The sequence below is a fragment of the Lissotriton helveticus genome, chromosome 3_1, assembly GCF_964261635.1.
Source record: "Lissotriton helveticus chromosome 3_1, aLisHel1.1, whole genome shotgun sequence".
NCBI lineage: Eukaryota > Metazoa > Chordata > Amphibia > Caudata > Salamandridae > Lissotriton > Lissotriton helveticus.
In genome coordinates this window covers 348,189,673-348,203,969 of record NC_136061.1, presented here as the reverse complement: position 1 = coordinate 348,203,969, position 14,297 = coordinate 348,189,673, and the positions used below count along the sequence as shown (strand labels likewise).

At 45.1% G+C, this 14,297-nt stretch overlaps 2 protein-coding genes across 8 annotated transcripts in view; one reads left to right on the top strand and one right to left on the bottom strand.

The window, feature by feature from the left end:
• The window catches only part of LOC144822453 (uncharacterized), a 1,018,233-nt gene that overhangs the window by 449,034 nt on the left and 554,902 nt on the right, over positions 1-14,297 (top strand). For 4 of the 7 annotated variants that reach the window (XR_013608623.1, XM_078680011.1, XM_078680008.1 and 1 more), the window contains one exon: positions 8,867-9,035. The exons of the other annotated variants lie outside the window; for them this stretch is intronic. Coding sequence is in view for 3 of the 4 variants with exons in the window: in XM_078680011.1 (XP_078536137.1) it covers positions 8,996-9,035 (40 nt within the window). In the remaining variant the exon portion in view is untranslated. The remainder of the gene's footprint in view (positions 1-8,866; positions 9,036-14,297) is intronic. 7 annotated transcript variants of the gene reach the window in all.
• Positions 1-14,297, bottom strand: part of TRARG1 (trafficking regulator of GLUT4 (SLC2A4) 1) — a 221,822-nt gene that overhangs the window by 79,292 nt on the left and 128,233 nt on the right. The window lies entirely within an intron of this gene.

Here is a 14,297-nt window from a genome sequence, read left to right as displayed (position 1 = left end):
TCTGATGGGAGACGTGAGGTAATGAGGCCGGCTCTTTTCCCGGCTGCTCAGCAGATTTTCAAGTGCTCTAATGATTTCGTTTCGTAATACAGACTGCAACAAAGAAACAAGGAAGTCATTCCCCTCCTCGCCAAACCATCTTCCCTCCACTCTTGTCCTCCTTCTTTCCACACGGGTTTGTGTTTGAAAATGGGCAGAACTTATTGCTTAGAGGGACAGGGACGAAGATGACCCCGGCAAGTTATGGTCTGTAGAGATTTGCCTCTGTTATTCCCCTAGCTCACCAACAGTTCCTGAAAGGTGCAGGATACGGCTCTGTGCTTCTATTACTCGTGTTTTGTTAACTGCATATGTTGAGTTATACAACAGTGCTTACATTTTAGAAGTGCTTTTCCATTATGTTGGTGTATATTCAGAAATGCTTTAATTTCTGTAACGATTGACACATGATGATCAGCCAATCATCAGTGGCACTGGTCCTGATATGTCACAGCTTTCTTGACTTGCTGAAAAAATATTTCCCCAGGGTTGGCAATGGTGACAATGATAACAAGCACTGGCAAAGCCAAGAAGTCTGTTCTTAACCGCATCAATGCGGTGCATTTTCCCGCTGTGTGCTGGAAAATTCAAAAAAGCGCGTTACATGACGAGCTCTGCTCGTCATCAGCACACGAGCGCCGTAGCTGATGATGAGCTGAGCTCGTCATCAGCATCGAAGGGGTTAATATGCTCATAACACGCAGTGTGTTATGTTATGTTGTGGTATGCAGATTTGTCACCTGGGAGGGAATCCTGGTGCTGAGCAGGTGTGAGTCTAGTCAAAACCTAGGGCCTAGTATGACTACTCGGAAAACCAGGTCTTCAGTTTCTTGCATAACTCAAGAAGTGAGGAAGAGGCTCTTATTGATAGTGGCAGCCAGTTCCTCATTTAGGAGAAATGTAGGACAAGTCTTGACTGCCAAATCTGGTTTACCATTGTGTGGTATCTGTACATGCTGGGCCATTGTTATCTAGTGCCTTGAAACTGTGGATGAGGAGTTTGAATCGTACTCATTTCTGTATGGGGAGCCAGAGGTGCTCCTTCAGGTCAGGTATTATATGAGTGCAGCGTGGAAGGTTGAGAGTGAATCTTGGGCATAGAGGGTTTTCCCATAGTCCAGTTTGCTTGTGAGGAGTGTGTATGTGATGGTTTTCCTAATGCTGATTGGGAGTCATTTAAAATCTTCCTCACTATCTTCAGAGAATGGAAGCATGAGGCGGTGATGTCAGGTTTACCGTCAACGATGATCCTGTGGTTTTTTGCATGGGTGGTGGGGGTGGGTTTAGGTCCTAGCTCTGTTGACCACCAGAAATAGCCCCCATGGCGAAGTGCTCTTCACGAAGATCCCAATTTTGGTCTTGTTGTTTAGCTTCAGACAGTTGGTTTTCATCCAGTGGGAGATTTCAGTCATTGAATTTAATCCAGTTGCTGAGCGTCATGTCCATGAGGGAGACAATGAGTTATGTGTCATCGGTTAATGTGTTGATAGCAGATGATGCTGGCTAGAGGCATCATTTCTGTGTTGAAGAGGATCAGGCTGAGTGAGGATCCTTCCAGAACTCCGCTGATGGGGTTGTGGGTGTCCGACGTGTTTTGTGCCAAGCCGACTGACTAGATCCTTCAGGTGAGGAAGGAAAAATTAATTGTTTTGTGTCCTTGGATTCCGATGTGTAGGCGTTGGATGAGGAAGGGGTGGGATACCGTGTCAAACTCAGCGGAGAGGTACAGGAGGATGAGGGCTGCTGTGTTTTTTCCTTCCAGCATCATGCAAATGCCATCTGTGATGGTGGCGAGGGCCGTTTCTGTGTTGTGGTTGGGTCTGAAACCAGACTGATTGGTATCGTGGAGTTGATGGTCATTGAGGTATGGTTGATGGTCATTGAGGTATGCCGCGAGGCGTCTATTGATGATTTTCTCTAAGACATTGGCTGGAAGTGGTAGCAGGGAGATCGGTTGGTAGTTGGTGATCCTTGAAGGGTCCACAGAGGGTTTGTTCAGCAATCAGAGGACAATTGCATGTTTCCAAGTACCTGGGAAAGTTGAGAAAGAGGTGAGGGCATTCAGAGTAGTTATGGCCATAGTTCTGATAGGTTGCAGTCCTCTGGAGTTGGAATGGGTGAGTCACAGGGGTCCAGTGGGGCCCCTGTGTGTATAGACTTCATGCTGGCTGTGTTTTATTCTGAGGTGATGACAGACCATGTGTTTAGCATTGGTTCTTTGGAAAAGATTGGGAGGCATTGGCAAGGTCTGTTGGATCTGGTTGTGGGTTGAAGTTGCTGTAAATGGCAGTGATGTTGTTGCGGAAGGATTGAAAGATTGTTGCAGAGGCCTTCGAGGGATGATCAAGTTGGAAGAGGCCGCTAGTGAGGTGAAATCTTTAACAATGCTGAAGATTTCTTTGCCTCTGTTGGTGTTGGCATCGATGCAGCCTCCCAAAGCAACATAGTGGCCCTTCTTATCAGCTGCAACTTATTTCATTCAATTAGATTGTAAGGAAATCTTTTTGCTGTGACACCACCTCATTATTTTACTTTATTCATTGACATGGGGCATTTAACCTCTGGATTAGCGTATGTGGCATGACCTGATTCCAGCTATGTGTGCCCTGCCCTGAAAAGGAAATCATTTTTGCTCAACTACAGTTAGCATAACGGAAACAATGGAAAATCACCTATAAATATTTGTGCAAAGGTGTTGATACTGGTACAGTATTCAGATATAGAACTAAAGAGTTTAAGGAAAGTTTCCACACTTCTATCATAAAGAGATAACTTGCTTCAAATGCCATGGTTTCTGGAGCAGGCTAGAGAGACTACTATTAAAAGTGACACATGGATGAAACCCTAAATGGCTTAGAAGAATTTAGGCAACTCAGTATGACGTAATCAATGGAACATTTGGCTTTGGATTTTTATTATATCTACTTTGAATTCATATTTTAAAATTGTGTATTTGCTTTAAGATCAACAGCAGTGTTTAGATGAAGAGTATTCACATCCCTTAGCTGCCATCCTGCTGATCCAAAGTTATTTTCGTTTTGCATGCTATACATTCCTTTTTTTTTTTCTTCCTCCTCCCCCCCAAGTCAGACAAGTTCAACAAGAATATTTCACATATAAACACAGAGAAATTAGGAATTTTAGATGAATTCATAAACCATACATTAATGGTTAAATAGGTAAATAGGTTAATCAACCAGCCAAAGCATTTCCAGTCTGTTTGGGGAGATACAAACAGCATCTAAGTAATTATTGATTTAAAAAAATGTACAACCATAACAAATTACATGTTTGCAATTTTTAAATCACGCTGGTTATGGCATTATGTTATAGAGAGTTACCTTGGGATTGAGACCATTCAATTAAGGGATTCCAGATTTTCAATCCCCTGGCCCTCCGTCTTCTGCCTTTTCTTTTATATATAGCCATTTCTAAGTTAAATATAGCTAACAATCTAGAGAACCACTGTTGAAAAGATGGTGGGTTAGGGTCTAGCCAGGCGGAGGCGATACAGATTCTTAAGACCGCCATTGCGATAAATACTAATTCGTGTCCAGGTGATGGTTCTGCGAGACTGGTCGCCCCAAGCAAAATCATTTCATTAGAAAGGGTTATTCCGGTTTTTAGGACATCAGTTAGAAACCTTCAATGTTCAATTTTAAGGACAATAGGTTTGCACAGGAGGAAAATATATGTATGCTGTCTGCATTAGATAAAGTACATCTAAAACAACATGTACCTCTCCCACTTCCCCATTTGGCAATTCTATCAGGGGTATAATACATAAAAAAGCAGGTTTTATAAAACTGTGTTTGCAGTTTAGTTTACATAAGGATAGTTCGGGATAGATCATATGCATAATTAAATTCTTCTATGCTGATTGCTAATTTCCCCTGCCACTTCTGTGCTGTTTTCTCAAGATTGTTCGGAAGGAGGGATAGCAGGTGAGAATATATCTCGTCAATTATGAATTTTTTGGTTCTTTTTAAGGTTTCTGCTGTCGGTATTTTATCAAATGAGGTATTTTCCCTAATCCTTCGTGTTAAAAAGTCTCTGATTTGCAGATATTTAAAAAAATCCCTCCACTCCAAGTGATATATTTCCCTCAAGGTTTCAAAAGAGTGTAACCCTTCATTTGAAATAAGACATCCAAAATGTGTAATTCCTGCCGTATTCCATCTATCAATACAGGCTCCTCTGAAGATTTCAGGGAGGGCCAAATTGTTGCTTATAGGAGAGTAAAGCGAGAGTCGTCCTATACCCAGTAATTTCCTCACAGCTTTCCATGCTTTAAATCCTCCCAATAAGGTCTTTAGCCGGACCTTTTTGTGGTAGCTATCATAGAGAAATCTCCACAGATAGCCTTTGCTCTTATTACCATACATTCCATGGGATTTAGGTGGCCAACTGCTTCGAAAAGAAGCCCACCCAATGGATTCAGGAAGAACGGAAGACTTGCTCTAAACCCACCAACATCACATATCCTTCTGAAAGAAAACCTACATCAACATGGTGTTTTACAATGGGAGTCATTCTTCAGCAGGTAAACAGAAGAGAACCATCCTCTGCCATATTGCAATTCTGTTGTGAAAAGGACTATACCATAGCTTTTTTTCAGGAGGCATATCCAATAGTATGGAATGGGTCAATAAGCTGAACCTTCAGGATGGTGAAAGCATAAGTATTTTATTTTTATTTACTCAAGGGTCATGGCAAATTACAGATTCTCTGCCCGACAGAGGATAGAGGACTGGGGAGTGACTGAGGTTCCCACTTTGATCTCTTGTACTATATGACTTCTCCAAGTCACTGCTGGCTCTCAAGAGCACAGATGATGAGATTCTACCAGCAAAGCCTACTTGCCCTCTACGGGACTTTTTTACTGTGGTGGTAGATGCCAGGATACCCTATGAACAGACACCCTATAGGTTTCCACATTTACTAGGAAGGTGCTTTCACATGGCACAAATTCCATAGCATATACTTACTACAAGAACTACCTTGGTTACTGTTGCTAATGGGCCAGTGGTGGCTGGGGAGGTAATAAATGTGGACGATCTTCCACAGCAGTCCAAGGCTTTTGTTTTCCTTTTGGAATGATGATTACCACATGGCAGACAGAGTGAAAATGTGTGAAAGTGAAATAAGCTGGTCTGTTAATTTTACCTTCACTTGCAGCGATGCTTGGGGGCATATTTTGGCCTGCTGAGCACCGATTTTGAGGGAGGAGCATTGTTAAAAAGGGCAGAATATTCTCTTTCCAAAGGTATTTCTCCCTAGTGGTTCCCAGCTTGGAGGTTGTCCAGAGATGGCCATCCTAACGCAGGGATTCACTCCAATAGAGTTTACAATTTATTTTTGTGAGGGGGTAAAATGGCCTCCTAGGCAAGGACTAATGCTCCCTCCCACCCAAGTACAAAACATTCCTTCTTCTCCCCTGCCCTCGTGGGGGAAATTTAAGGGTTTGTCTCAAATCTGCCTCATACATTAGGGGTGTAAAACCCATTAGATACTAGAGTTTTCAATCAGAAGACGTTGGGGAGTCCCACCCTGGCACGGCCATGCCCCCACTCCCTAAAGGAGCATACTGTCTTTCTGCCACCCCTGGTGGGGGTGAACGCCAACTATACAGCAGGGATTTCTTTTTCGGAGGTAGCCCCTAAAGCAAGGGCCAGTGCCCCCCAATCAAGGGCAGTTAGTCTTTCTGACCCCCGCCGTCTTGGAGGCAGATTGGATGCTTACCCCCAAACGTTCCCTCTTGGGGTAGTGGAACACCCACTAGGTACAAGAGATTATAAACAATTTGAGTGGGTCTATCCACACTGGCATTGGGCCATGCCCCCACCCCAGAAGGAGCATAATGTCTTTGTTTACCCCTGGGGGGTGGGCGGGGGGATTGTTGTTTGCCCTCAGTCTGCCCCAGTCAGAGTGGCGGAAAGCCCACTAGACACCAGGGATTCTTTTTTCTGAAGGGGAGAGGGGCCACTTGGGCAAGGGCCTGTGGACCCCCACAAGGGGCAAGGCAATCATTCTGCCTCCCTTCTGAGGCAGACATGGAAGTTTTTCTCCACTCTGCCCTCCCATTCCTCTTGCTGAGGAGGGTGGGAGGTGACTAGGCACCAGGTACATTTAAAGCCAACTTTTTGGACGGCGCAGAGGCAACCCACTCTGAAATAGGGCTATGACCCCATCCCAAAAGTGCCAACAGGGTATTTCTGCCAACCCCAGAGCAGATTGGGTGATGCCCCAAATTTGACGCTAGGGGCTAGTAAACCCCACTAGAACCAGGAATTTTGAAATGTGCCAAAAAATGGGGAAGGGGCAAGAGATTCTTTTTCACGCGGGGCAGATAGGAAATTTGAGGGTTTGCCTGTAAGCTACCCACCCATGGGGTAGGAAGCACACTACACATGGGATTTTGCAGTTGGGCATAAAAAAGGGTGGGGGCACCCCACCCTGGCTTTGGGACAAAAAACAAAAAGCGTAATGGTCTTTCTGTCCTTGTGGGGGTAGATTAAGGGGTTGCCCTAATTTTCCCCTGGGGTGCCCATTAGAAACCAGGGATTTTGAAATGGTGCCAAAAAATAGTGACTGCCCATACTGCCATTGTGCCATGTCCTCACCCCAGAAGTGTAATGGAATCGTTTTGTCTCTGATCGAAGTTTGCCCCTATTCTGCCTCTCGATGGGTAAAAACTGCCCACTAGACACCAGAAAAACAGTTCTAAAAAAGAAGGGGAGGGGGGACTGCCTGCCCGGGCATCGGCCTGCCTCTACCCCAGAACGAGCCCAACAGTCTTTCTGCCTCCCTAACCCCCATTGGGAGTCCACCACAACTCAGCTCTTAGAGCGGCTAAAAAAGCTCTCTAGACACCAGGGATATATTTTATTGTTTAAAATAATATGGGAAATGGTCAGGCTGTCCTGGTCTTGGTCCAATCCACCTCCGCTAGTGCCCCAACAGTCCATCTAGGGAGAAGAGCATTCCCATGCCAAGCAAGAATAAATTGAATTCTTTAGGGCGTAGTTTTAACATATGGACTGGCAGAGTCTGTGTACATTCACATTTCCTCTTATCTGCAATGTTGAGTGGCTGCACTAGTTGGGTCTGTGCTCAGTTGCCACCCAGGGAATCCTCTTAAACCCAGAAAATTTTGAAAACTAGACACCCAAGGGAGGACAGAATGATATGCCTTGGGTGGATTCCCGGTACAAAAGGGGGTGGTGATGGACGGAGCATCTGAACCAATCAAACACTCACACCCTACATTTTCTTACTTACAAAGCCCTTCAAACCTCAAACCTTATCCAAACAAAATCACGTTCCTCACATTTCTGCTAGAAAAAGTTCTGGAATCTGTGGGAATCCACAAATTTCCTATCACCCAACATTTCCACCGTTATCTCGATAAAAATGCTATGCCACTTGTATGTCTGGGCCTAATACTTTCTACAGGTATGGATTAAACAAGAGACATTCCTTTGAGAAGGACTCACATTGTCCCTTGTTTGATCCTTTCCTGTTGCATGCACTAGGCTCACCTGCACTAGTGGAGTAGCATTTGTATCGAAAGAAGTGTTGGAGTGCAAGTTGGTAAGAATTCTGTGCATCCCTGCCGCTTCTGGGACTTTCTATCACAGAAATGTAAGGAAAATGAGGGTTTTTAACCTTGGTTTTATGTTACCAAGGCGTTAGGTGTAAGAAAACATCATGGGATTCACACAAGTCACACCACCCTTGACTCCTCTGTGTGTCAAGGTTTCAGAAATGGCTGAGTTTAGTAGGTTTCCGCGGGTGGCAGCAGAGCCCAGGCCCTAAATTCACAGCTACCCACATTGGAAAAAAAGGGTTGGTTTTGAGTGGAAAATGTTGATCTGTCCATGTTGTGTGTTGTGACAAATGTGTGGGAAGATTGGGTGGTAGGATATTTGTGGATCTCAGCAGATTCCGGAATTTCTTTCACAAATATGACAAAGATGGATGTTGTATGCCAAAGTTTGAGGTTTTAAGAGCATTGTGGGTAAGAAAAAGTACAGGCATCCACGCAAACCAGCCCACCTTGGACTTGTCTGGGTGTCTACTTTTCAGATATACCTGGGGTTGGTAGGTTTCTCTGAGTGGTAGCTGAGCAAGTCTCAAAATTCTGCACCTACCCAAATTGAAAAATAGCTGCTATTTTGCTGTGTGAAATGTGCTGTCTCTAGGTAGTGTTTTTAGGTGCTTTGTGTCGAGGGTGCTAAACCCAGCTACACAAGTGGGGGTACTGTTTAGATCGAGAGATATGTGGGAAAACAGAGTAGAGCTCATTTGTTATCACCACATGGATTTCTCTGCATATTTGCCTTTCCATTATAAGACAGTGTTAGAAAAAGAACACTTTTGCAAAATGCCATTGGAACTCCAAATTCTACTACTTTTGGATTTTGCATGTTTTTGGAAAACCTATACACCCTATATACCCTCGCGAGCAGAAGGGTCTGATGGACATAATGTTGTGTTGCTTTTTAAATCAGCCATCTAAACAACACATTATAGATGATAGATAAGTAGGCTTTTATTCCTACTTATTTATATTATTTCATTATATTTAAAATATTTTTTCCTTCTGGAACAGCATCGAGGGAATTATGCAAATGACCCCTTGTTGAATTCAGAAATGTGTTTACTTTTCAGGAATGTATAGTTGTCTGGGATCACGCATGGGTTTCAAGCCTGTTTCTACCACAAACTGAAGCTAGATTGTAACCACAAAAAATAAGAAAAATGGCTTAGAAAATGCAAAAACTGTGGTAAGAATTAGTTTTTTTTCATACAACTCTGCTTGCAGATTACTCATCACACAGAAGTCGGAGCCACCACCAAAAATCCATCCGTAAGATCCATCGAAAGAGAGAATCAGTGCCTACAACTTAGCAATCAACCCACAGTTCCCAGACTGTATGGTAAAAGTCTGCCTATGGTCTCCTGCACCTTGAACAAACATTCGGGGCTCCCAGGTAGGTTTGTATCAATTCTTGCAGGAGCTAATACGTTTCAATATTATTAATTTGTGTACATTTTGGCCTCTGATTTCTGTTTATAATTGTTATACATTCAAAGCATGTACGAATATTCCTTATTGGGTAAATCACTTTGGAAAGTAGATTCCCATTTTCTCTTAACTCCTGCTATGTCGGAGTAAAACGCCAGTGCCTATAGAAAGTACAAAGCTGTTACAGCTTGCCTGCCCAGATCGTGCGTCAACATCATCATCTTTGGCGGCTTCTACCCTCATGTCAGTTATGCGGCTCTTTTTAGATCGGCCTACATCCAACCCTATTCCTCTCTCAATGATTCCAAGTTGTGGACCACTCCATCATATAAGTCCCCCACGGTTTCAGTCCCCATCTCTGACCACAATGAAACATGATAAGGTCGAGTTATGGCTTTTAATGTATGGAGGCCCCACAAGGGTACCCTGCTCACTTTTTATGTTCGTTCCAGCCACATCACACTGCATGCAGAGCTCTGGAGTGAGCATTTGTTAGTTTGTTAGTTTCAGGCTGCCTATCAGGATGTCATGAACAGATGGACTTTCCAGACTCCTCTTCATCTCTGTACCCTATGCCTTTACAGCATCTCCCAGCCATCTCATAGGCCACTGCAACAGTGCTAGGAGATTATCTTCACCATTGGGGGGACCTGTATCACCTACATCCAGTGGATGTATAGCCTTCCTCAGCACCAGCCTTCTCCTATCCTGTCCCCAAAATATTCTAGGGAGGAGCGAATTCAGTTCGCTAAAAAGCCCTCCTGTCATCCTCAGTGGGAGGTTCGCAAAATAATACAGCAGACGAGATGACATCAACATCTTAGCGATAGCAACCCCGCCCCTTGGTGACAGGGGTGGTTTGGCCCAGGAACAAATTGACTGCTTTACTGAATGAAGGGCACTGTCTAAGTTACCTGAGTACAAAGACTGTTAGCAAAACAATCTAGACTCCACCAGATAAGGTCCTCTAGCAGGGGAGCATTGTTTTGTAGAGGAAATAGACATGATTTAGCTCAATTCTTTTTCAAGCATGAAACTTGTGCAAAGTCTGTCAGAACTTGCATTCCTGCTGACAGTCTATCTGCAGGGTTCCTCAGAAATAACACAACATCACCTTCATATTGCAAAATTAAATGTTTCTCCACCACCACTAAGAGCTATAAACCCATTCCTTGGTTCTGGTGGGCAACTGAGTCACAATGAGTTTGACTGCGAGCATAAAAAGTGCCAGGAACAAAGGGCACCCCTGCCTAGTAACCCTGAAGATGAGCCATTGCTGAAAAACAATTCAACGTGTGCAGACCGTGATCAATGTCAATGTATATAAGAGATAGGTCAATTTCGGCATATCCCTTTGAATACCTATCTTCTCGAGGACCACAAATAAATATGCTCACATGACATTGCTGAATGCCTTTTCTATACCAAGGTAGGCCACCCAGCAGGTGGTCTACCTGCAACACAAACTCCATAACACATAAAATGCTATGAATATTGAAGTGGGTGTTGCGACCAAGGATAAATACATTCTGGTTCCATAGCACTCTGGTGCACACCACCCGCAGTAACTTATTTGCCAGTTTTTTTCTCAGGATCTTATTCTATGTAATCAATAGAGACAGCGGCCTGTAAGATTGCACATCCAAGAAGCCTATGTCAGTTTTCAATAAGACTACCCTAAGGGACTCCCTGCCTGATGAGGGGAAATAATCTGTCTCGAACCCCTCAGTGTACGTCTGCAACAGCCTCTGAACAAGATTCACTTGAAATGAGGCATAACATTTCGGTGGAAGCTCATCTAACCCAGGTGTTTTCCCTTGGCCAACTGAAACATGGCCTCCCATATCTCATCAGCGGACATCGGTTGGCCTGGAACTCCTGCTACCACACATACTTACATAGGAGAAAGAAGACCTAACTTGCTCCTTTGTGAGGCCGCTGACAAGCAACGCCTCTAGGTGACGCTGAGTATTGTTTTCTCCTTTTCTCCAGTGCAGGTTTACTTACTTTTGAGCTTCTCCACAAATCAGAAACCAAAGAGGAGTCCCATAAACCTTGTAGCAGCACAAAAGCATCTGACATGCTTGGGTTATGAGAAGGAGATGAGGAGCAGGGCTCTGAGAGAGCTGAAGGCGGCAGTGAAGGGCAGACATGGGTTTAGAGCATGGAGCCGGGCTACTAGAGAGAAGGAAGTGGCGAGCAGCAGGGCTTTAGGTTAGTAGAGGTGAGTGTGGGCAGAGCTGTGAGGAGGAAGCAGGGGCATGTCATGGCTGTACAGAAGTAGAAATGGGTTGAGCTACCGAATAGTGGCCAGCAGTGCTTTCAATGAGGAGAAAAGTGAGTAGGATTTCTCTGTAGTTGCAGAACTGTAGAGGGCAGTTAGTTGAGCTGGGTCCTGAGAGAAAAGCCAAAATCTGAGCTCAGTGCCAGTGAATCCTGGGGTGTAGAGACAGGTGTGCTGTGGGCCCAGACATTCACAGTGCCACAGAGTCTGAGGCAAGACAGGGAGTTTCAATGGTGGTACGGCACTGTAAAATGTGTGTCCCCTAGCCCCACATGCTTATACGTGATGACATGGACATGTGTACTGTACATGGAACTCGCATGAGCATGTGCGCTTGGGCTCTTTAACTGGCAGGCCTACATCACTTGTGCCACCTGTAGTGGATGGGTGTGAGGTGGGAGTAAAAGCCAGCCCTCTGTGAGTGGCTGGTAAACTATTTCTTTAGCAAACACTAAAATGTATCTATCAGGATGCTACAGGCACCTCACAGCAAAGACGTGCTGTTGGGGTGGAAGACACAAGTGATGCTGCCTACAGCTTTGTGTACCGGCTCCTAGAGGCAAACACCGTCAGTCGCTGGAGGTTTAGTGAAGGGGCACCATCTCTCAAAGCATCTGTCAGGCAAGAGCAGCAATACCTTGCCCTATATGAGGCACTGCCTTATATTCTAACAATACATTATTGGACACTAAGCATAATCTCCTCGCGCTAGCTCCGCTCTTGTGAACTTAATGCCACTGTACTGTAATTTTTAAAAATTAGCACCTAACCTAATTGTTTTTACCTGTTTGGCTCTCGCTTGCTCTGTTGCATTCTCCCGTCCACCGCAGCAATCTCGTGCTGTTTGTGTGGAGGGAGGCACTTTAGTTTTACTTCCTGCTTGAGCACGTTAGAGCGGCCATTGTGGCAGGGTGGCGCTCTAGTGCTCCATCAGTAACGTGCCATATAACTCACACCATGACGCTAACGCGCAGCGGACGTGTGCAGTGGGCGCGCCGACGGCACGCCGAAGGCAAGCCCGTCTGCGACCGTCCGCGCCGGGCCCAGGGGCCAGGGATTATGGCCAAAACTTAACCTATTCTGCTAGGGAACTAAAAATACTAAGACCTCCTACACACCTCTGTCCTTCTCTGGACCATAATACCCATCACCGTATTACCATCAATGGCATCTCTAGGCCCCTATCAGAGCACCTTTCTGCGGAACCTAGTCCTGATCCCCCTGCTATCACTAACCCCACCACAAACTCTCAACTGGATCTCCATTGTGTATATCTCAACACACGCTCTTTGGTAAAACACCAACTGGACATCTTCTTGCTACTCGCCACTGAAAAACCTGATATTCTATTAATTATGGAAACTTGGTTAACTCAGGACTCATTACCTGACATCCTAGCAGCATTCCCCTCGGACTACTAAATCTTGTCAGCCAATCGGCCCCTGGGCAAATTGGGTGGCGGGGTGGCAGCTATTATCCACAAAAACCATAAGTTTGTTGCTCTATCCCCTCTTGTCCTGCCGGAGGTCGAGAACTTAGTCATTAAACTCGACACGGACACTGGCTCGCTGGCCTCGTGTTGATCTATTGCCCCCCTCAAGATATGGCCACATTTCCCACATCCCTGGGTGAGCAGATGGCCTCCCTAGTGGTAAACTTTGCTAAAGTTCTCCTAATTGGGGACCTGAATTATTGGTTCAATAACACCGCAGGCGGTCCCCAGGTGGCCAAACTCTCTGAACCTGAACCTGGCCCAACATATACATTCCCCAACTCACGAAAAAGGACATATCCTGGACCAAGTATGGTCACAGAATATCTCACTCTCAACTCCTTCCATCACGCCTTGCATATGGTCTGCCCATTACTTAATCCAGTTCACAACCACCATCAATGGCTATACTAAGTCTTTGCCCCGGGCGGGAGGGGTAACTAGAAAATGGAAATCCTTAAATACACCGGCCTTTGTCAACACACTGAAAACCACCTTACCCACTTTCTGTTCGGATGTCGACATTATGGAAGGAAAAATCACGGAGTGGTTATCAGCGGCTAGCGACACTCATGCCCCCCCTGTTAAATTTTCCCGCACACGCTGTATGGATGCCCACAAATGGTTCACATTTGACCTAAAAAAATTAAAACTTGAATTACGTCAGAAAGAAAGGAAATGGAGAGAAAAATACACCATGCAAGATAAGGAGGAATTCTCCACAGCCCGTAGGGAATATAAGAAAACTATCCTAAATAGCAAAGCGGCTTACTTCTCTACGGAAATGCTAAACTCCCAAAACAAATCAAAGGATATTATTAAAATAGTGAATGATCTATGCAACAGCGAGAGAACGGCACCCACTCAGACCCCTACTCAGGAGCTCTGTAACTCGCTGAATACGTTTTTTATAGACAAAATCTCTGCTATTAAAAACAGCATCCCTAATCCCCTCAGTCAGGAACCATTGGACCACATATGTAATAATCATCTTACTCTTGATGCCCTCCCTCCTATTGACCCGAAAACATTCTCGGAGCTTCTGGCTCGGGTCAATTCCGGGTCGCCTAACGACAGCTGCCCACCACATATTATGAAAGAGGCCTTCTCGGCCCTACCCCAGAGCTTTCTCCCCTTCCTCAATGAATCTCTCGCACAGGGCAAGGTCCCTTGCACCTTTAAAAATGCAACGGTCATCCCTCTCATAAAAAACCTGGAGCAGACCCCTTGGACCCGTTCAATTATCGGCCCATCTCCCTTCTCCCCATCATGGCCAAAATACTAGAGGCTCACGTGTCTAGATGTCTTTTGAATTTCATCGAACACTCCGACTATCTAGAGCCTAACCAAGCTGGCTTCCGCCCCCGTCACACTCAACGGAAGCGGTGATTCTCGCAGTCCAGGATACTCTTAGAGTCAATGCGGACAAGGGCAACCACCAGGCCCTGGTG